We start from the raw sequence: 24,632 nt of genomic DNA on the forward strand, positions 1-24,632 counted from the left end.
GAACAAAAAAAAAAAAAGGGTTTGTGTTAAGGGGACATTAATCATAAAATGGAGTCAAAATGGCAGAAGATGGGGGGGGGTGAGAGAAAGTTATGCAATGTTCACTTATAAAACTGTACAAGATTCAATAAAAGATATTAGCAAGTTAAAAAAAAACATGTATTAGAAAATAAAAAACAGGTTCATTTATTTTTTTTATAGACAGAGTGAAAATTAAATTGTTTGATAATAAATCAATGGTAAGTGGCTGTTGCGATAATGCAATGCCATTTGCAAAGGTTATCAAAAGAGATGAAAGTACTAGAAATCATGAGAGACATATTGTCACCCAGACTCCAGGGAACACCACAGGTTATTATCAGTGAGTAATCTCTGATGATGTCCTGTGTGAGAACTCCTAGTGAGTAGAGATAAAAAATAAAATGAAGCAAAAAAAAAAAAAAAAAAAAAAATTAAATGCTTACTAATAGTTAAAGATACAAAAAAAAAACATTGTTTTGACATTTAACAAAGATATGAAAAAATTGTTTCAACATTTAAGATATAAAAACATTGTTTCAATGCGTAACAAAGGTACAAAAAACATTGTTTCAACATTTAACAAAGATGTGAAAAAAATTCGTTTTCATGTTTAATAAAGATACAAAAATACCGTTTCAATGTTTAACAAAGATACATTTTTAAAAATCTGAAATAAAGCCACAAAAATAAATTTTAGTCATCAGCTTTGAGAGTCAACCAATGCAAGCTTTTAACTTATTGATGAATATTAAATAATAGTGGTCTGCAAAAGAAAAAATAAAATAAAAAAATAATATATATATATATGTATGTATATATTATTTAGCACAGCAAATATTGCGTATTGGATGCTGGGTATTTTAGCAGAGAACTAGCTGGATGCCCAGCATTGCCCGGTTGTACAATATGACTAAACATGATATTTTAATTTATGCAGATTGCTTATGTATAATCAATCTCCATTAAATATTCAAGGAATAATTTGCCTGGTCAACTAATTTGAAAAAAAAAAAAAAAAAATTAAAAAAAAAAATAAATAAATAAAAAAATAAAATAAATAAATAAATAAATAAAAAAACAAAACAAAAAAAATAATAATGATAATATCATTCATCAAATTTCATCTGTGTTTGTTTACAATATCATGTCAGCTGATATTTGGGATTGACAATCTTAAAAATAGTCTTTCTTTGCTTATAGATAAAAAATAATTTTTAAGGGAGAATATTTTACATTACACCTGCCAAGGTTACACCGGTAAAACGTAAAATATTTCCTTGTAAAAATTCTTTTTTTATTTATAAGAGAAGAAAGACTATTTTTTAAGATTGGATTTTTTTTTTTTTTGATTTTCCATACTTATCAGATGAATTTCTGTAGAAAACATATCTAAGAACACTTCCAGAAATATTACCTTTGTGTGAAATTTGCAAAAGACAGACTCAGCCGTTTTGAAACCTATAAGGAACTCTCACTCTCTCTCACACATACACACACATACGGAGTGACTTTTATATAAAATTAGAGATAAAATAATTGTGTTCATCTGTTTAAATGTCCTTAGAAGAATTCAAGTCAGATGAAGCAATATGTTGTCTAGCAAGAGGGGAAGGTCACATGGGATAAACATGGGAATGAGAAAAACGGGCAATAAAAACTCTGAATAACGTGAAGAGTGACATCATCGAAAAAGTTAGAAAGTTTGTTTTTTTTTTAAATAAAGTGAGCCGAGTAGATGCATAAAAAGGAGTTAATACAGACTGAAGTTGTCTCTTTTACTCCACCACTGTAGCGTTATATGTGAACCCAAATAAAAAGACAAGCTGTCAATCTGAAAATCATCCCAGAGCTTTTTTTTTTTTTTTTTTTTTAATTTTTAATTTGAATTTTAAAAATAGTTGAGTTTGTTTCATTCAGGGATAAGGAGCCATCATTTCTTTTACTATTCAAGCACAAGTTAAAAGGTGCTCTTCATTGGTCCTTTTCCATTGCTGTAGAAAACGACTTTTTGCTATGAACGTCTTACAAAGATTGGAGCTCAGTTGAGCACTTTTTATGGAAATACAGAGTAAGGATAGACTGTTTCTTTTGTGGTAAAAGGGTTGTAGGGAAGAGATCATCTCCCACTAGATTACGAAGTTGCTTTTGTACCCATATCAAAGCAGAAAAGAGCTCTGCGCAGCACTTCCATGTAGCAGCAGTATTCAATCTTAGGACGTATTTGACACATATAGGTTCAAAGAGAGAGAATCAACGAGATCTTGATCACAAAGTGCCCTTCAAGGCACTTTTGTTTGTATATTACATGGGAGTCACCACTTATTAAGGACCAAAGACCTCTCGAGGATAAAGATTAATAAGTGTCAGGTGGCCGGTAAGACAACACTAATTATTGGTTGAAGTGGAAATTGGGAAGAATTTATTATGTAAGAATACAGCTCAACAAAAATTTGTTTGCATTGGACTTGTAAACAATCATGTTGTAGTCAGCTGGAAAGCAGTCCCCCCCCCACTAGTATAGAGTTCCATGAATGAGCAGTTCTAGGAAAGAAGCTGTGTTCATGAAATTTGCGTTTAGACTTAGGAACAGATAGAGAGTTGGAGAAATGACAGTGGTTGTAGCTAGACGAGTGTATGTTGTGAATGTTTTGCAGGGGGGGGGGGCAAAGATTTCAGCTAAGTTGACCACTTGCCATGAAAATAACGAAAGAGCAGCAACATCTCTTCTGTGAGAAAGAAACTGCAAAAAGGAAAAAAGGACATCATCTACTAGATTCCAAATCTGGTTTTCAAGCCTGTTAAGGCAGGACAGGTGCTCTAAGCAGATCCTCCCCAGATGTGGCAACAGTACTCCATTTAAAGATGTATTTGGCTTTTATACAGGTAGAGGATTGTGTGGGGAGTGAGATACCTTCAGGAGCGATAGAATGATCCAACAATTTAGTTGCATTGTCTGTGTAGATCTCATCAGGTTATCTTGAATGATTCATAAAAATCAGGAATAGAGCCGTCCACGCTTCCGTACTTCTGCTCAACAACTACTTTTATGAACTAATCTGAGAAAATTTTTTTAAATAAGTTTTTTATTTTATTTGAAATCTTATAAGAAATATATGTTTATCAAATTTTAAAAATGTTTTTTTTTTATTTGAATTTATATAATAAATGTTTATGAAAGTATAAAAACAAAATTATCGAAATTAAAGAACAAAATTTCAAACATCATAAAAATAAAAACATATCCAATACATAATATTTTCAAAATAGTTTTAAAAGATATTAAAAAATGTTTTTCAATAATTCTCAAAAAACGTTCAATAACTCTTAATTAAAATACAACTGAAAAAAACTTTTCAATGATTATTAAATAAAAAGAATAAAAATAAAATACACGCACAGGAGAGATATAGGCATGAGAGAAAAAAAAGCGAAGGAACTGATTTAACTTGTCACCACTTCCAGTAGCGCTAGGCCAGAAATGTCAGCTGACTATAACCACATTCACTGATCCATTAACAAAAAAAAAAAAATGTACTGTCATCACTTATTAAGACTCAAAAGCAATTCCAGGATAAAGGCTAACAAGCTTGTCAGTGAAAGGTGTGACAATGCCTCGAGGGTTCATAACGATTCTTCAAAGTGGTCAAAATTTGATTTAAGAGGTCAGTTCAACAAGAATTTGTTAACTTTGAACTCGAAAACGAGACTATGTTGCAGTCAGCTGGGAAGCAGCCCTGCTGTACTGTTTCATAGATGAATCATTCTTGGTAAGAAACTTTGCTCATGGAAGTTTCATTTAGTTTTAGATACATAGAGGAAGAAAGGGAAATTATTTACAATGGTTGCAGCTAGACAACTTTTTGTTGTGAATATTTTATAGATGGAGGAGTTATAGATTGGAGCTCAGTCGACTAATAACAAGAAATGATAGAGTAGAGAAAGACTAGCAACGTCTCTTATGTGAGAAAGAGGCTGTATGGATGAGAAGAGGACATATGAGGTGCTTTAAATAAATTTCCAGACTTTTTTATGTGCAGGCATTTAAAATTGTAAAAGTATAATGTTGGATGTTGTCTTTGACTTCTTAGACTGTATCTATATTCTATTTTTTTTTTGTTTATTTGAACTACTCTTGTCATCTTCATTATTCTTCACAATGTTCTGGCTGATACAACCTCTGACCTTCTTCAGGTGTATTTTGTCGAACCTGGGAATTTTTCTATCACACTTGGGAATCCTTTATTTAATCCATGAGAGTAGCATGCTCTTATTCTGTCAGCCATGACCAGATAGATATCTTTAAGTAATTCACAACTTACTTGTTGGATTTTAGAATTTAAAACCAGATAGCAATCCATACGACATATTGATACTTAATTCAAATGAACATATCTTTTTTCCCTCCATTATATTATTGGCATGAATAGATTTTATTTTGCTTCATTCTTTTTCCTATAAATACTTATTCCTTCTAAGAAGACTATTTGAGTGGAATTTTTCTGTCAAACTCAGGAGTCTGAACAGAATTTTGAATTGAACTCTTTATTTTATTCACAAGAGTTGCATGCTCTCATTCTGTCAGTCATCGTGCGATAGAAGTCTTCAAATAATTCACAATTTTATTCTTACTATCACCCTGGCCGAAGATTGAACCTTCAACCTCCCGAAGTGTGTTGCTTAGAACTGAATTTTACTGAACACGTTATCCGTTATGCCGTGGTTCCTTGCGAACATATTGCATCTATATTGTTACCAGAACAAATTAAGTTTCGGAATTTTGGAGATGACTCTTGTTAATTCATCTTGTCTAAATCTCAGTGAAATGGGAGCTTTTGGATCGCCCTTGACTATGGTTGATGTATTCCTATATAAATTTTATTCCTCATGTAATTGGGAGAAATGTTTGTGCTTTCTCCACTAGCATGCGTAATTTTTTTTTTTTTTAAAGTCTTATAAAAATTGTAACAGACCCTACCCATCTTGATTAGAATGTGTTAGGATAAGTGAAAATATTTTCAGTTGTTAAAGTTCCACAAGAGTTCAAATAACGGACATCAAACCTACAAAAATCTATTAAAAAGGTAAGCAAAATTTGGATTTCATAACAATGAATGTTACATTTGCAAGACCACAACCACAAATACTGAAAATTAAGAAAAAATTATTGTCAGTATGAACAAATATAAAATGCTAAACTTCATTATCACTGAAAAAGAGTGAGGCCTCCTCAAATGAAATGAGTTACTGAAAAAAAAGTTATCTGGCAAAAAAAAAAAAAAAAAAAAAAAAAAATTAAATTCAAAGCTGGTAATTATTAAAGAGGAAATACAGAAAACTTCTGAAAAAGTATATCACAATAAGTTTTGGGGAAAAACAAACAAAAAAACACAATCACACACTGGATGTAAAAAGTCAAGAGAAACATTTTATAAAAAAAATAAATAAATAAAAAAAAGACCAAACATTTTCTCAAAAAAGAAAAATAGATCAATTGATATCTTATTTGGTCTTAATATAAGCATCATTAAGCATTTGGATATTTTCAATAGAAGTGTTTACAAAACAAACTCATGAAAAAAAATAAAGATTAATTCTGATAAGGAAATAATTGGTTCTTGCCCAAGATTCAACATAATTGAAAAATAAAAATACAGAAAAATCTTTATGCTGTACATACCCATCACAGACTGAAAAATGTCATACTCCAAAAATTACGTTAACTGATATAGCTTTTTTTTTTTTTTTTTTTTTTTTTTAAGTAAGAACAATGGTGTCTCTCAGTCAGCCATATTTGCTAAAGAAATACAACTCAATTCAAACTCCCAAAACAGAAATAGAGATCAAAATTAGCCTTATAATGCACATGAATTACTAAAAATCATGAAAAAAAAAAAAAAATTTTTTTTTCTATAACTACTTGATCAATTTATGTGATTTTGGAATATATTTTTATTCTGTGATAGGTATGTACGAGAGGTGTGCAATAAGTAATGCCCCTGACCCACTTCCAGTTGTCTGATCTAGCTGAAATTTTGTAAGTGCAATGATTTATATCTCCACGGGTTATATGGCAAATTACAGCTCTGAACTAATTGTGGTTTCTCTTTTACAGGTGTTTGAACTGAGTCAGGTGTGAAATGGAGCCTGTTGAATGTCGAGCAGCGATCCGGTTTTTGTATTTGAAAGGACGCACCCCACAGGAGACTTTTGATGAAATGAAAGAAACTGATAGTGATAATGCCCCATCATATGATTTTGTAAAACGCTGGCATCATGAATTCAAACAGGGCCGGAAGTTTGTGGAAACAGCTCCCAGACCTGGTTGACTTCCTTCTGTCATTGATGAGGCATCTGTCCGTCAAGTAGAAGCTGTCATTTTGGAAGATCGGCACATTACTATTCGCCAAATAGCCCAAGATGTCAAGATTAGTACAGGATCTGTGGAAACTATCATTCATGACCATTTGCATATGCATAAGGTGTCTGCCAGATGGATTCCCAGGTTGCTCACACCATTCCAGAAGCGAGAACGCATCAAGTGCTCGAGGATGAATTTGGAGATGTGTCAAGAAGATGAGTCAAAGTTTTTCAAAAGACTGATTACACAGGATGAAACCTGGGTCCATCACTATGATCCAGAGACCAAAGCCCAGTCAATGCAGTGCAAGCACTTGGACTCACCACCTCCAAAGAAGGCAAGGGTGCAGCCCTCCACTGACAAGGTCATGCTCACAATCTTCTGGAACCAGGACGGAGTAGTGATGACAGATCTCCTGGAAAAAGGTACCACGATTACAGGAGTATATTATGCTTCACTTTTGAGGAAATTAAGGGAAGCTATCAAAATTAGGAGGTGCGGCAAGATCAGCAAAGGTACCCTCCTCCTGCAGCACAACACTCCGGTCTACAACTCACATGTCGCCAGATCAGAAGCACGGGCGAGTGGTTATGAAATCCTCCTTCATCCTCTCTACTCTCCTGACCTTGCACCCTCTGACTTTCACCTCTTCCTAGCCATGAAGTAGTTTTTGAAAGGAAAGCGTTTCCCAGATGATGCAGCTTTGATTTCTGAAGTCACGTTATGGTTGGAGGACCAACCTGGGGTATTCTACAAAAACAGTGTCCAGAGCTGCATTAAACGATGGGAGAAGTGCATAACTCTGGGTGGTTCCTATGTAGAGAAAGACTAATAACTGTGCCAAGTTTCGTTGCTCTATTGATATGGGAAGTGGGTCAGGGGCATTACTTATTGCACGCCCCTCGTACATCAAAGATTTGTCTGTATTCTTTTTTTCTTAATTAGGTTGAATTCTTGGAGAACCAAATAATTTTCTGATAATATTAATTCAAATTATTGCTTATATTAAAATCGATTAATGATTCATATAAGGAGACATTTTTGCAATTAAAGAAAAACAACTTTTGCTGATTGATTTGTTTATTCAATTTTGTCAGTTCTTACTTTTTAATATCAGGGTTCTAAATTCTGTATTTGACTTTTCCTTGCCAACCACTGTCTAGTCAGCACAGATCGCAATGAATGATTCAAGAGTCTTATGTTGTCTTTGCACATTGATTCTTAGATTTCAAGGTGACTAGGACTGCGTTTTATATGCAGAATGAAATATTCACTCATTTATGCAAATTAATGCAGTCCAGTAGTCAAAACAAACAATTGATGGTAGCCATTTTTTTTTTTATCTCCAGTCGAAAAGAGATATGATCAACTTTTGCATAGAAATGTTTATTTTGACTATCATGTCAACACACTGGTTACCTTAAATCACCAAAGTTAAGCTATATTGAGCCTAATGAGTACTAAAATAGGTGAGCATTTAAGAATACCAGGCGCTGTATGTGCTCTCCGCTAATCTCAACAGTTTCCAACCACCTTGCACTTCTCCTTGCTACTGGACTCAAGCAGTGCCAACTCAGCAAAGGTGTGGTTGGAAATTATGCAACCCGTATCTCACAATTATATGTGTGGGCATCTTTACAGCGGGTATCCATAGTCTGTCAAGACTTAACAGAGCCATATCATGCTGTTACCATGACTACAACATTGAATCAACCCAGGTTGAGTTGGAAAAAAAAAAAAAAAAATGTCATGACACTATACAGTTGAGAACAGATCCTGCCTACTTTTGTTTTGTTTGGACTGCAGTCATTGTAAAAAAACAGCAGTCTAGGGGTTGAAAGAAATAGCTAATAGTATACTTTCTTACATCAAAGTTAAATTTTTCAATTAAAAAAAAAAATAAAATAAAAAAAATAGAATCAATTCTTTACAAACATTTTCACATTCAATAAGAATCGTCTTCAGATTGTTTTACTGAATTTTATTGAAGTAAAACAAAATTATTTCAAGGAAAAGAAAAATCTGTAACAAATCTTGTTTCTTTCATGCAGTGTTACCGGTTTCTACTATTGCGGTCAATTTCGTCTGACAAACTGACTTATCTCCCTTGTTTTCACTTTAGTGATTTCAAATTAAAATATGGCGGATCGATAATATACAAAAATAATGATGGTTTTTGTAAAAAATAGTTCTAGCAGAACTTCTACTCTATCATTTTTTGGATTTTTCTATTTTTTTCCTTACTCATGTCTGACATAAAATGTCAGCATGTAATAGCGTTTTTCTTAAAATGCTATTTTGCTCTAATATATAATTAGACACTTCGGCATTACACCATTTTTTTTTTAAGTGCGTTTCACTAAACTGTTGCCAGGTAGAACTTCTTGGTCAAAAAACTATAATATATATATATATATATATATATATATAACTTTGTTAATCCTTCAACAGGTGCCACAAAAAAATTTTAACTATATTTTTTTACAGTGATAATTTTACTTTAATTAAAAAAAAAAAAAATGTTTCAAAAAAAAAAAAAAAAAAATGTTTCAAAAAAAAAAAAAAAAAAAATTAAAATAAAAAAAAAACAATTTTGCTTTAATTCGAAAACAGTTTTTTTTAAAATCATATTTTCTTACAGACTTTTCAATAAATGCTTTTACAATTATATATTGATACATTTTTATACAATAAATGTATTGGTTTTCAAATAGTTTTGTGTTCAGAAAAAAAAAAAAAAAATCTTGCTTGTTATTTATTTGCCCTGTTATTTGAGACAGAAGAAATTGGAGTTATCGTCCTCTAACAATAGCGCCGTCCGTGTAATGCAGAAGTGCCTATAATTATAATGCAAAAGCACAGAATATAGTATAAAATTTTCATATGGTACAAACATTTTCAACAGTAAATACACTTCAATAATTGCATTCATATATTTAAGTATATTTAAAAACTAACTGTATCTATATTACATATCTTCAACTAGTGCCAAGTCAAATATTCACCATCATGCATAAGTATATGGAAGGTTAAATATGTGATCATAATATTAAAACAGACACATGTTCGGCTTTACAAAACTATACCGATAAGTGTGGATACATTCAAATAGAAAGAAATAAGGAAACTAAAATGACTGACTCAAGCTCTAAATAAAGACAGACTGAAAGAGTAAAAAAAAAAAGAGAGAGAAAATGAAGAGACACTAAAGAAAGAGTGATAAATAACGATAGAGAAATGTGACTCATGCATAAAAAATACAATGAATCACAATATTGATACAAATCAGACGCAAAACATGTAAAAAAAAAAAAAAAAAAAAAAGAAAGAAAGAAAAAAAAAATACAAAACGAAGTGCGTTGACACCATAGGAGATACAAGCGGTACCAGAAAGAAAATTGTATTATTTGGATTATTCAAATAACTATTCTCATTATCCATTGGCTAACATAATTTCCAACCTTCTCCGGGTATATCTTGTTAAACCTTTGAAATTTTTACAAAATTTTAAACAGAAGTTTTCATTTTTTTCTCTTACATTGTTTTTGGTGTAAAGGAGTATGTTGCCAGTTGGACTATTTAGGATCATATCTAATGGGAGATTATCGGGTGTTAAGCTGCGAGATGTCTGTTTACATTACATTTAAATGTCTGCAGTTAGGAAAGCAATAAACAGGGAGGAAGTTCCAAAGTTTAACAGGGCAAGAGAATAAACTATTAGAGTAGAAGACTTTCTGGTATCTAGGGACCCCAAAAGTGAAGGGGTGTGATTTTGTTACTTGTCAAGAGTATGTATGTCGAGGAGGACGTTGAATTTAATTCACAGGTGTAGAATGTACTTGTTCTGTCTGCCATGATCGGATAGAAGTGTTAATTAGATATTTTTTGTTTTATTCTAGGTATAGTTTATGGTAATGGTTGAACTTCAACCTTCAAAAGACTGTCAGAACTATTACACTTTATCCACTGTGTCACACATGTGGATAAAATGTTATGTAATAAGCAGTTCTAAGCCACAATCTTCTAAACGGTTGAAAGTTTAATCCTTACATCAAGTGATACTAAAATTAGAAAAATTACTTGAAAATTTTACCAATGTAAGACTGGTGGAATAAAAACAAACTACTTCCATATTATTTTCAAAAAGACACACCTGAAGATGATGGGAGCTTACATCGGCTGAAAATTTAAGAATAAATCTAAGGCGAGAATAATAGTCTGAATAATTCAAATTATTAATCTTCATCTCCAAAATTCCGAAAAATAAAAAAATAAAATAAAGCAATAAGTGTAAGAACTTAAATAAAATTTGATAAATTTAAAACTAAATTTTGCATTAAAAATAAAAAAAATTAAACTGTTTAACTATGACATGTTTAATAGAAAAAAAAAAAAATTTATTGGAATAAGAAAAAAACAATTAAAAAAAAAAATCAAATAGTTACATCCTATTTAGCATTAATATTTGTTTCACAATTGTAGATATACGATTTGCTAAGGCGTATATAGGTATGATTTCATAAAGTCCGATCATAAGCTTCGCCTATCCATATGTACAAGATCGAAGTCTCTCATTGGTTGATTCTTGTCATGTGACAAAGGGATTTTGAATTAATTTAAAAGTTAGTGAAGAAAGATGTGTAATGTATAAGTATGGATGTTTGTAACCTTTTTAGGATGATCCAACCAGAATCATAACATCTATTTTATTACTTTTTAATTTACCCCAAACAAGGCACATTGCAACTGAGTTGTAAGAGGCAAAGTTCACGTAATCTCATTTAAGGTCTCTTCCACAAACCTGGTTACTTGGTTGAACATAACTCGATAGACCTGAATGTCAACTCTTTTTTGACACATTGCCTTGTTTCATGAACTGAATATTTTTAACCAAATCCATATTGAAACTGCTTTTACTGCTTCAGTAATGCATTTATTTATTTTTTTTTTGTTGCTTCCACTATTCCTAATTTTTACTTTCTACATAAGGATTCATTCGTAAACCTCCCACAATCCATTTTAATTGGGTTGTAATGAACTTTCCCATTATTTTGCTAGAGCAAATCGTCAAGCTCTTGGTTTCACTTTTTGTTCTTATTGACCAGAACAATAAACTCCTCTCACCAAGCAAACAAATGATGAAATTCTAATGACTACCAATTCTAAGTAATAAAAAAATAAAAATGAAAAAACCCTGAAACTTATATACTTGATAATATATGAAAATGTAAAATTCTGGTGTAGGATGTTTATCTGATCATTTTGGAGGGATGATTGATGACTTATGCTGAATCGTGAAGCAAGGGTTGAACAATCTTTAACCACTCCTGTCCTGAGTCGATATGGCTTAATTCCAATGGCAAAGACAGGCCCAAGACAACAGGAAAAAAATGCTGAGATAAATGGAGACCACATACAGCACTAAGTATTCCTAAATGGTTACCCATTTTGGTATTGCCAGGCTCAAAATACTTAACGTTGTGTCAATGTAATTGTGCCATATATAAAATTTTTTGTCAAACATTGAATCTGAAAAGATTATATTTAATCAGTAAGGACACTTATATGGCTAAGATCAAAGTGTAGTATCTGTTCCAATACTGCACTTCATATGCTCTAGCTTTGCTTAATGAGAAAAAAATCTTTCCAGTGCAATTTTTATTTTTGTCCCAATCCAAATTGCCCCATTTTGGAAAGGTGGATTTTCCACAAGGTAAAAAAAAAAAAATAAAAAAAAAAAAAAAACATGACCTTGTGTCTAACTCTACCTTCATGGGAAGGTAAGTAAACAGGTACACTTATAGATATAAAAAAAAAAAAAAAAAAATGTACAAAGAATCATTTAAACTTAAATACGTTTCTCATTTTCTCATTTCTCTAAATTCTATACCATTCATTTGAAATGCTAACTTTAGTTTACAGTTAAAACACCTTACCACACTGGTTCCAATGAAGTTAAGGGATGTTGAAACTAGTTACTGCCAAGATAGGTGACTATTGAGTAATCAAACTCTACATCCCAGGTGTATAAATGGACACCATAACTTGCTGGGAAGTTATGGTGATCTACCCTATTGTGCCACTTAATGGACTATTCCTGGCACTATGAACAGAAGCAGTCTCTGGCAACACATTACTTCTGTATGTTATGTAAATACATATATTCTTAACTATCTCCTTGTTGCCTCTTTTTTTTCCGAGGGGGGGAGGTAAAGGCCGCAACAAAATTGATGGATTAGAATCTGGTCATATGGGGTCACCCGTTCAGTTTAATACTATAATTTTTTCTCTTGACTTTTACACATCTGATTAAAGTAGAAATTCTACCCAAACCTGATAGAGTTTGTGATTTTTAGTTATTATCTCAAAAAATAAGATGAGAAAAAAAAAAAAAAAAAAGAGCGGAAAGGAAGTAAATATTTTAGAGGAAGTTTATAGAAGAGAACAAACATCCGATGAATTCATGGAAAATTCCATAACCATGAAAAGACAGAAATTGAATTTGGATGGTAAAGAGGAGTGAAAATATCTCTACAAAATATATTTCCAAGTGTCCGTATTGATTGGCGCCACACCAAATAGTTGTGGAGAGTTAAAAGGACGGAAAGACCAAAAGCACTGAACAGACCTGAACTGGGATCTCAGAGAGGCTTATTGTCACTAAAATTTGAGTGAAAACCAATAGACATTGCCAGTGAGAAGTCAATGGCAAATGGCTGTTGCGATAACATGAAATCATTTGGTTATCGAAAGAGGTGGAAAGTAATGGAAATCTAGGGAGACTTGTCACTCAGATTCCAGAGAACATCCCTGGGTATTGTCAGTGAGTAATCTCTACAGATGATCTTTGTGAGAACTTTTAGTGAAAAAAAATAATAATGAAGTTGGTTATAATCTCTGCAGATATAAACTTAGGTATGCATATATACTTAGACATGCTTGTGCGGAGTAGACTTCAAAAACACCTAACAGATTGTTATGACTTTTGAAACACAGCAGCTAGGTGGGTACTATCTACTTAGTTTAATTTAGTTTTATGCAAATGAGTGATGTCCCTTCTACTTTCATTTTCATTGAAGTATTTTGAAGGTTTGTTGCAGGGGCGGGGGCATATGGACAAAAACTGATTTATAAATTCCAAAAATAGTTCTAATTCGCATGAAATTTTATCCATAGTTTTTAGACATCAATCAAGATTCTCTGAATTTCATTTTTTTCTTAATACTCTTTAAACATTCTATAATCAAAGTCATTTAATGATGATCGATCAAAATTAGAATAAAGATTCTAGACATGAAGTTTAGTAGTATACATATTTGAATTTTAATCTTCATTAAGAGACATAAAAAGTAGTACATTTATTTATCAGACTACCCTTCCTGAGACGGTCATTCCACTAGTGTAGTATAAAAACACAATGGACATGACTAAAGTACAAAAAAAGATAACAAAAGTAAGAAATTGACGTGGCAGCAAACCGTAATGTCACAAAGCAGTGTCATGCTGCACTGTTTAAACATTTTAGCAGGTGAGATGATATGAGATATTGCAACATTCACAGAGCCTGAAATAGACCACGTTTTCAAAAGACACATAAATAGAAGAAATATCCGAGCAGAAAACGAACATGCAATTTGTAATCCATAATAAAGAAACACTGTAAAATAACATGCTTAATAAGAAAAAAAGATTTCCGCCTTTTGCCACATTTTGGTTCAGAGGAAAAATTTCAGCAAGTGGATAATATATATGAAATTATATAAACATTGTAAGGAGTCTACATTGTAAGGTGTGTATGTGGATCGACCAACGTTTTGACACTTTCATGTAGTCATCAGGCCTCCAAAAGAATCTTAGTTATATAATGATTTTAAATATAAATAAAATAAAAATAAAGATTTTGCATTATTTTCTGACACTGGCATGAAAATGTTGAAACATTGACCAATCCACATAGAGAACTTAAAATGGTTATATAATTTCATCTATAAAAGCTCTATACACATTAAGTACTTCTGAAAAAATATTGGTTTTTAGTTTATGCTAAATATATTTGAACTTAATTTATCATATATATATATATATATATATATATATATATATATATAAACTCAATATCTATATGTACATGGGTGATGCTTGTGTGTTCCCTACAGTAAAGTGTATTTTCATGTAAAATTTATTGAAGACAATGGAAGTGTTTCCAAAATTTCAAATACATCACGAAGCATGGTCTAAGGGCATAACCCATTTAAAACTTTAAATATATCCTTACAAAATTATAAAATCTTATGTACAAAATTACAAAATCATATGTATGAAACTATAAAACCAAAGTATCCTATTTATAGGAAAGTCAATATATCGGTTTCTAAATAAACTAAATAACTTTTTCCTTTCAATCTCTATTCTAGTCATTACAAGGGCTATGACAACAGCATATTCTTTTCATTGTTTTGACTCTCCAGTATATATCCGACAACCACATCACTTTATATAAAAGCATATAAAATATCAATGAATACAAACTTGAGAATCAAAACAATAAAAAGAATATGCTGTTGTCCTAGCCCTAATGATAACCTATCAAAAAAATAAAAGGTTTTAAGCCTCCGTCTTTTAGGTATTTAGCTGTATGACAACAGCATATTCCTTTCATTGTTTTTTAATCACTCTATATAAAAAAAACATAAGATATCAATGGATATATACCTGAGAATTAAAACAAGGAAAAGAATATGCTGTTGTCATAGTCCTAGTCATTACATAAAGTTTTAACTCAAGAATAAAAAAAATTTAGGTAGCCTGTAACTTAATAGATTAAATGAAATTCTATAAGATACTTCAAAACCATTGCCACGAGTTTTCAATAAAGTAGCAATTTTAAGACTATTTAAACTTTTTAGTTACTTTTTGTATATTAGTTTACATAAACATAATTTCAAATAAATTATAAAATAGATACATTAAAATGGTGAAAATTAAAAAAATACAAGAAAAAAAAAACATCACTAATATACAACATTATAAATATTAATAAGTTAATCATATTAAAGCATTTTTTTTTTAAACTATTATATTTTGACAGGTGAACCAAGTTGCTTATGTTGAATTGTATATTATAATAATAATGTGAAGTTAAATCGAAGTAAGCAGGCAGCAGAAATGGTAAGACACCACCACCATCTAAAGCAATGTAGCAAAACAATACTAAAAACATAGAATAGAAACCTTGGCCAGGATAGTCGCCTTCTGCATGCAACAAAAGAGGAGAAAATAATAAACTGGGTTAGTTTTTGTTTTCATCAGGTAATTGAGGTAAAAAGAATGCATTCAAATTTGTTGATTAGAGAACAAATTCAATCAAGCAAATATTAAGAAATCAGTCATTTTCTTTATTGATTTTTCATTTATAGATAAACACAAGATTCAATCAAATGAATTACATTTAAGAAAGAAAAGAAAAATGTGTAATCAATATTAAGAAAATGTACAGGAATGAAATGGGGTGGGATTGGATGGCAGGGAATGACAATCTCCTCTGATTTCTCAGAGTCAGAATAACTTTAAAACAACGGCCCTTTTATATATTTTAGGCTGGCGAACTAAGGGAGATAACTCAAATCAAAGATTTCAACAATTTGCTTGACACTAGTGCACTTCAGCTAATCACAAGTATTTTTTTGTTTTCATTTTTGCTAAAAGAGGAGACAATCCAAAATTTAATATTTTTCATATCAAAATATTCTAAAATGATTATTACAATTCTTAAGACTTATTTGATTAAAGATTTTATTTCAAAGAAAAAAAAATCATTCAATTTTTGCAAATAATGTTACTGTAAGAAAAAAAAAAAAATTTGCAAACATTTTAAAATATTCTAATTCGATTATTGTATTTTACATGTAAATAATTAGATGTTCTTAAAACACGGTTATATAAAAAAAATTAATTTCATAATATTCTAAACCGAATGTTATATTTTATTTGTGAATTTTAACAAATTATTTATTTTGAAATGGATTGCGTCCTCTTTTTGCTACTATAACTCTTCCAAGATGAAATCAAAGAAATACTTTCAGTCAGCTAAAGTACACTAATGCCAACTTTTGTGTTAAGAAACAATGAAAGAACAAAAATAAAATGTAGAAGAAAATACAACAAACATTTACTTTAGGGCCCTAAATCAGTACCGTTGGTGCCTTTTATGAACTCAACCATTCAGAGTGGAAAGATCAGTTTTACACATAAATTTAATTTAAAATGATGAAAAATATTTTTATTAAGAGAAATTGATCCAAAATAAAAATTGCAAAATAAGTTTGATAAACATAAAATCAATTGTTGAAAAGAAATCTAAAAATAAAATAACTATCTACCTTACTTTGCCAGTCTCAAAACGAAAAAAAAGCTGTCAAATCAATTATCATGCTTCTTTACTATTAGTCACTAGTGAAAATTACATTTTAAGTAAAAAAACACTTTGATGTACTTAGGAATCATGCTGAAACAAATAAAATAACCAAATATTAGAAAAATGATTGCATAGAAATTTTTTATTAAAAACAAGCTGAGCATATGAGGTCCTTCTCATGAGCAAAACATTTGCTTTCACCATGACTAATGTTTGTGCAAAATTAAAAAAAAAAATCCAAGTCATGGTCATTGAGAAAAGTGTGAACAAACGATTTTGGGACACTTTTATGCCTATAATCCCCCTAGGGGGTGCAAGCAGAGTTATCCTGGAAAATCTGTTCTAGCAATCTGAATTACTAGGTCCAATCCTTCCTTTGTCAGGGGACCAATAAACATTGATCTTATTGTATTTTCTTGAATCACCATTGATAACAGCAGAATTAGAAGAGATAAGTCTTTCATTCATTTAAACAAGTAAAAATGAATGATGCAATACAATGAAATTGCAATTCATGATAAAATTGATTTTTACTTGTAATTCATCTTCTACTTGTTCATTTTTTAAAATAATTTTTGGTTATTTAAAAAAAAAATTTTTTTTTATACAAAGAAGTTACCACTTATCAAGGCCGGAGGCCACTTGAAGATAATTGTTAATGAGTGTACAGTAGTCAATGAGAAAATGTCTTAGTTCTCGTTAATAGTGGAAATTTGGTAAATTGGATTACTTAAGGGGATGCTCATCAAGAATTTGTTTATGTTGGACTTGAAGAAGACCATATTGTAGCCAGTTGGAAAACAGGACAACTAAACAGAGTTCCAGTGGCGTGCAGTTCTAAGAAAGAAGCTTTGTTCATGGAATCTACATTTAGGCACAGATAAAGAGTGGGGGAAATTATTGATAGTTGGTTACTTAATTCAGCGTGACATATAAGTACATCAAAGTATTTTTTATTTGAAACGCGATTTTCAGTTGTGACTAATAGTAAAGAATCGCTAACTTCTGAAGAATAAAGAATACTCAGTTTCTAAACAAAGGAATTCATTTTCTTTACACCGCAGAGTGCAAAAAGGAGAAAAGGAATCAATTGATTGGAAGATTAAACAGAAATGCTTACCTTCTGTTTTGCCCAAGATCCAAAGCAATTAAAAATGAAAGAAAAAAGAAAAACATTAAATAAAGTTAAAGGTATTGTAAGTATATATATATATATATATATATATATATATATATATATATATATATATATATATATAGACACTATATTTGGAAAATTGATGGCATATGGTCAGATTAAGTTCTATATGTGTAAATGAGCCTCATTGTTCATTACTATTATGGTGAGATGCTGATCTACCTTATTCCAGAAACTAAATTTATGATGAAGTGTCATGGTAGTCATAGCCACAGTATCAGATGCAGACTTTCTGTAACCTACTATTCCGTACATCTGTAAATACACTCACAGGCTTGTTTGAATTATTATCGGCCCTTCAAGGTCACAATAATTACTAGTCTAATTTCCTTTGCGATCCATTTCTTCCCTTGTGTGATTTCCAGTTGTAACGTGACATCACAGGCACAAACAAACAAAAGAAACAAATAAGAATCCAAGTCGGCATGTATTTTTTTTTTTTTTTTTAACAAAAGTTTTTATTACAGTTACTCTCCTGTTTCAACACCACTTACAAAAGTCTCTTGCTTCTCCGACTGCATGCGTCTATTTTCTTCGACATTGATTTTCTTTCTGCCATGAGCATGGTGCATTATTTTTTTCTTCTCATGCACACTTCGTAATTTGCATATGTGCATTTTTTGGCTACTACTGCTAATCTCTTCGCAAGCCAGCCATCCTTTGCTGCTGCTATTTTCCCACATGCTCATATGCACTATGTTATATAGTTTGTGCTGATCACATTTATTTCGTTTGTTGTGTTCGGTTACCTGACATAAGGACGTACATTCACAGAATGCGGCAAGGTCTCCCATGTTGGTTATCAAATAAGCCACTGCAGAACATGTTGCTTTGATCTTCTTTCTGAACCCCTGTGAATTTTTTATTTTTTTTAATGTCATTTTTTTTTTTTTTTTGGTTTTGTTGGTGTACGTGTAAACACAACATCCAACCATATTTTTTTACCCGTGATCCTGCCACAGGGATAATGTTTATCTTTTCTATATGTAGAAATAACAGGACATTTCATACATTGTACATATTCGATATTTACAATAAAGAATGTTGATTAGTACTTGCTTTAATTGCCTATAAATTGGAAACTAAGTATTTCCAGACTTATGCCAATTTTTTTAATTATTGAACATATAGAACTTAATAGCAAAATCATTCGATAAAATAAGGGATTTATCAAATGCATGAAGAAATATTAATTTTGGATTTGATGAGAATAAGTGCATAAATGTAATAAAATTTATCAAAACTAAAAAAAATTCTTAAATGCATATCAGTTTTCATGAAACAAAGCAAGGGAGATAATCAAGATTGACTAGGTTTCATTTGATCTCTAGCAATACATGTTGAAGGTCAACATAGAGAATGGCAAAGGATAATCTTAACAGAAGAGAATATGACCTTGATTTATTTGCATATGAAAAATTAGGTTCTTGTTCAGAATTTCCCCTATATAAAAAATAAAAATCTGTATCACAATGTATACCTGTGACTAAACAAAAATATTATATTCCATAAATCATATAAATTTATGAAACAGTTTTACTTTTATGTTGCAATCCACATTAATTGCTTAAACATGATTTTCTGTATGAAATAAAACCACATGATTTACGTGATTTTTAGAATATAATACTTTCATTTTATCACGGGTATGTTACACAATACAATTTTTCAAATTTTATTTATTTTTAATAATTCTGAATTAGAATTGAAAATCATTTTGTAATATGTTAAACAATAACAAGTGATTTTCTACTGTTATGATAAGTGCTGAGTGATAATTAGTGTTTGAATCTTAAGATTGATGTGCTCGCAAGGAAACCAAGAAACTCGTTTTAAGTTAGTGGGGAGGGGGCACTCACTGACTTCTTTGTTTGGCCATCGTGTGTGTTGTGTGAGAAGAGGGAGATAATTTCCTTTTAATTTACAGTCTATAACAATCACAAGTTCCTATTTACTTGCCTCCCTACGAGGGCAGAGTTAGATACAAGGTCAGATTTTAATGTGGGGAAAATCCAGCTTTTCAAAAAGGGGCACTCTGGATAAGAACAAAAATAAAAATTGTCTCAGTCATAAAGGGTTTATCCTCCATTGACCATGGACAGAAAAGTGATGTGTAGTACCAGAACAGATACTACACTATGATCTTGGCCTGAATCACAAGTTGTTGAAAAGTCCACCCAGAATTAAATTAAGGAAATAATTTGATTTTAGATGTGCAATCTTACTACTTATCAGTAATTATTTATCCATATATATATATATATATATACACACACACACACCTATTATATAAAAGAAATAGTATGTATGTGAGTTTGTTCTCTATAGATTCCACAACAGCTGAGCCAATTTTTACAAAATTCACACAAAGGTATTTTATCTGCCTGGCAGCATTCTTAGATAGGTTTTGAATCGGGATGTCTTTGATAATAATAATAAATAAAAAAATCCAATGAAAGAATGAAACAGCAATTTTCAAAGTTGACACCTTATATAGCCGAATATCACAAGTGCATTTATGAAGTTTTATTACTACACAAGCAGATAGGTCCAACATATAAAATCAACAGTAGGTGTTTTTGATATGACTTAGACGCATTTGAAATAAACGTTTCTGTTTAAAACACAATTGAACCATGATACTTGACTTTTGCATTTTAAACTTTTACTCAAACCATTATCATCACACAAGCAGAAAGACCAGGCATATATAATCAAAAGTAGGTTCTTTGATATGACAAAATTGTGTTGAAATGAATGTTTCTGTTTAGAGAACAATGGAACCATAATACTTTTGCATTTTAAACTTTAATTCAAGCCATTATATATGAAAATAATTTTATAAAATCATTAGTGAGTTCTCTACAGTGCAATGTAAACTACAATGCATTATGGACTCATTCACTGCGGGGAGACATGTGAAGCTTCCTCCCGGTGCACCACGATGGGTCTCTAACTAGAGCAGGCATAGACTTGGTTTCATTGAAAAATAGACGATTTCATAGATTTGGTTTCATTGAAAAATAGACGATTTCATAGATTTCGATGATATCAAAAATATGGGGGTGTGAAACATTTGTTGATCATTCAATCCTGGGCAAGGTGGGGTTTCCCTGCTAATATATTTATATATTAATTGTGACTTTATCTATTTCTAATTAACGGTTTTAGTAACGAGTTAAATTTTATACTAGGTCTGCTTAGGTGATCATCGTCCAGCATATACACTGCTTCTTCGAGTCGTTTTACTCTCCACCATTTTTCTCTATAATTTATTTTGTTCCAGAAAAGTAGATGGTTTCCATATGTGGTCAGCCATTTTTAAGGGAGTAAGGAGAAAAAAAAAAAAAAAAAAAAAAAAAAAAAAAGGAGGTTGTTTTACTTACGTTCATCAGCACTAACATCTTCACTACCACTATGGTCCTTGCTCTTCATAAATGGGAACTTTCTAGAAAATGAAAAATTCTTTTTCCTTTTTTCATTAGCTGCTGCTGCCTGGAATAATAGAAGAAAAAGAGTTTATGTAGAAATACAAATTTAGGAGCAAATATGTCGATAAAACATTTTAAAACTGGGATCATTTGCATATCGATCAGCTGGTGACTAATTTGTCATGGTTTAGCTATGAGAATTGATTTTATCAGTGAAATAATGGACCTTCATGCATATCAAATCATTCAGCCGATATTGTCATGTTTTAACAGCTGAAACATAAAAGGCAGTGGTGGCAGTGGTGGTGGGGAGGCAGATTATCACCCACTATCAACACCACCACACAAACAAGCATTCTTTTACAGAATGGCCTTCTTAAAAATAATCCAATCTCAGAAAGCTAATAGTGGTGAGTACAGATTCCCTAAAAACTTTGAACAAGTGATGGCTCGAAAAGACTGCTGACCCCAGCGAATAGACTAGTAAAAATCAATCGAGTCTGCATTCCAAAAAGATTTTTAAAACACTGAAAGCCATTAGAATCAATCACAGCAACGTATGCAAAAGGAATCACAGTTAAGAGTTAGCTTCTTACATCAAGTGGCTTCATGCCTTGTTTAGAGTGATTTCCATTTATATATTTAGAAATAAAAAAACTCTTTTATCCCAATATCAGGTTCACCAAAGCTAAGATCATGTGTTCATTTTTGAACAGGCAAACTTCAAATTGGAGAAAATCGAACAAATTAATTGCCTCAGCATGAAGTATATGTACCCCATCAAAAAAAAAATTGAGGGGCTTGACCTTTGTTTATTGAAACGAGAGTCAATGATTGTCACTTGATGACATGCATCTTCATATCTGAACGTAGCAAGCCATTTATTCTGTTTGTTTGTTTTTTCTGTCTGTCATATGCTGGATAGATTGCTTTCTGATCCAAGATGCTTTGATGTTGTTTGTCTCATTTAATATGTATGCAAACAATCTCAAACAAATACACAATGAAAAACCTGCCTCATTCTTACATTCTTGACTAATATTCAAGCTACTTTTAAGTGAACCACACTATATAGAGGAAGGTAAACTTACTTCATAAAAAATAAACTATATACAAGCTCTTTCTATATCTGCCATTGAGACATTTTGAGCAATTTCATTTATTTCATGTATATTGCTAATATAGATTTAACCTCTGGGGGGAAAAAATTGGAAATTGGTGAATTATGTAATACAAGAGTCAAACTTAATACAAAACGATTAAAGAAGATTTCAATTTCAATTTTAGATTAAAAAAAAAAAAAAAAAAAAAAAAAACTTCACCTTATCATTCCCTTTGCCAGTAAACTTGACAATCTTCAATCGTGCTCGTTCCTTCCGTTCAACTCTAGAGGAAAAAAGAAAAAGTTATCAAGAAAAAAAACTCATTTCAACAAGTTTGTTTGCAATGTTATAAAAAGTAAAATATTTCTCTGATGTAACAAAAGAAAATTCAAATTCATACATAAATAACAATAGAAATTTCTCATGTATAGAGACTATAAAAGTAAACCAAATATTAGGTTTTATCATTTCAGTTATTGGGACGATTGTTTTTATTTTGAATATTAAACCCACAACCTTTTGACCAATGTAACCTTGAACTTTCTTCAAGTGTATCTTGTCAAACTCAAAAATCGATGTGGAATTTCATTTTCAAAGTTCAGCATTAATTCAAATTAATTATATTTATACATAAATAATAATACAATTTGTCATATGCAGACAATATAAAAGCAAACCAAATATTAGGTTTTATTATTTCAGTTATTGGGACGACTCTTTTTATTTTGAATATTAAACTCACAACCTTGTGACCAATGTAACCTTGAACTTTCTTCAAGTGCATCTTGTCAAACTCAAGAATCGATATGGAATTTGAATTTCCAATTTTAGCAAAAAGATTCCAAAGTTTACCAAGACATGTCTGAAGAAGATCGAAGGTTACAATGGCCAAAATGTGAGAATATCATGAGGAAGTTAGATTAAAAAATTTGCGAGTATCAAAATCAGTATGATACATTTAGCAATGGCTCAGGAATTGAACTTAGAAAATTTTAAACACCTTTTTAGTATTAAACTGATTTCTGAAATCAGTCATTTTTTTTTTTTTTTCTGAACCGGATAATTTTTAAAAAGTTTACATGAGAATTATTTAAATGGAAAACTTTACTGGTTCAAAGGAGTTTATGTTGTTATGCAATGTGAATTTACAGTTATAAATAAATCTTAAGATGAGTAAACCGATACAAGGTCTGAAATGTCAAAAAATCTACAATGCATGTGTTGTTAGGCATTACAACGGAGCTTTATTTCATCTGCTATAGGGTGGCCTGAATGTCTTGGTGCCGATAGCAAAAAAAAAAAAAAAAAAAAAATTAACAACACAGAGACAAATAATATAACAATGTAAAACATGTCCTGAATTTACTTTATTTTAAGTACAGTAAAACCAAGTAAATACTCTATTCATGGCAGAATTAGACACAAGGTCAGTTTATACTGATGAATTTAGCTTCCCTAAAGGAGAGGTACTATGGACGGATGCAAAATTAGTCATGATCAGTATTCCTCATGAAGGTGCCTCAGGCGATAGGCAATACCCCCATATCAAAGAAGGAGATAATGGCTGGGAAAATGACATCCTAAGACTGGCTAGAACAAATACTAGCTTTGTTCTAGCCAAAATCACCATCTGTCCAGGGTAAGGTAGATGTTAAACTTATGAAAATAGAAAAAAAACTATGTACAAAAAAAAAACTATGTACAAAAAAAACTATGTACATAAAAAACAAACAATGCAGCAATACAAAACACGCAACTTTTTAGCCTGTTAAAAATGGGAAAGTTATAGCACATTGACTTAGAACGAGTGCTTCACTAATTCAGGTCCCTATTTATTTGCCTCCCCACAAGGGCAGAGTTAAACACAATGTTAACTTTTAATGGAGAGGTGGGGAATCCAGCTTCTCAAAAAGGGCCACTCTGGATTGGAACCAAAGTAAAGATTGTCTCATTCTAGAAGTATTTCTCCTTAATTGACTGAAGATACTACACTTTACTTCTAGAAAAAAAAAAAAAAAATTCTATACTCAGGGAAGTAATCAGAAGTGGGATTGCTTGAAGAATTTTCATTGGCTAGTGCCGAATGTTTATATAACCTGTGTTTTTC

General features: G+C 31.2%; 1 protein-coding gene across 23 annotated transcripts in view; it reads right to left on the minus strand.

Annotated features, from left to right (window-relative positions):
• The window catches only part of LOC145287959 (disks large homolog 1-like), a 909,452-nt gene that overhangs the window by 15,408 nt on the left and 869,412 nt on the right, over window positions 1-24,632 (minus strand). For all 23 annotated transcript variants that reach the window (XM_080135923.1, XM_080135919.1, XM_080135921.1 and 20 more), the window contains 2 exons: window positions 22,745-22,808; window positions 21,378-21,486 (listed from right to left, as the gene is read on the minus strand). In XM_080135923.1, coding sequence (XP_079992049.1) covers window positions 21,378-21,486; window positions 22,745-22,808 — 173 coding nt within the window. The remainder of the gene's footprint in view (window positions 1-21,377; window positions 21,487-22,744; window positions 22,809-24,632) is intronic.

The sequence above is a fragment of the Euprymna scolopes genome, chromosome 11, assembly GCF_053919585.1.
Source record: "Euprymna scolopes isolate OS-2025 chromosome 11, ASM5391958v1, whole genome shotgun sequence".
Classification (NCBI taxonomy): Eukaryota; Metazoa; Mollusca; class Cephalopoda; order Sepiida; family Sepiolidae; genus Euprymna; species Euprymna scolopes.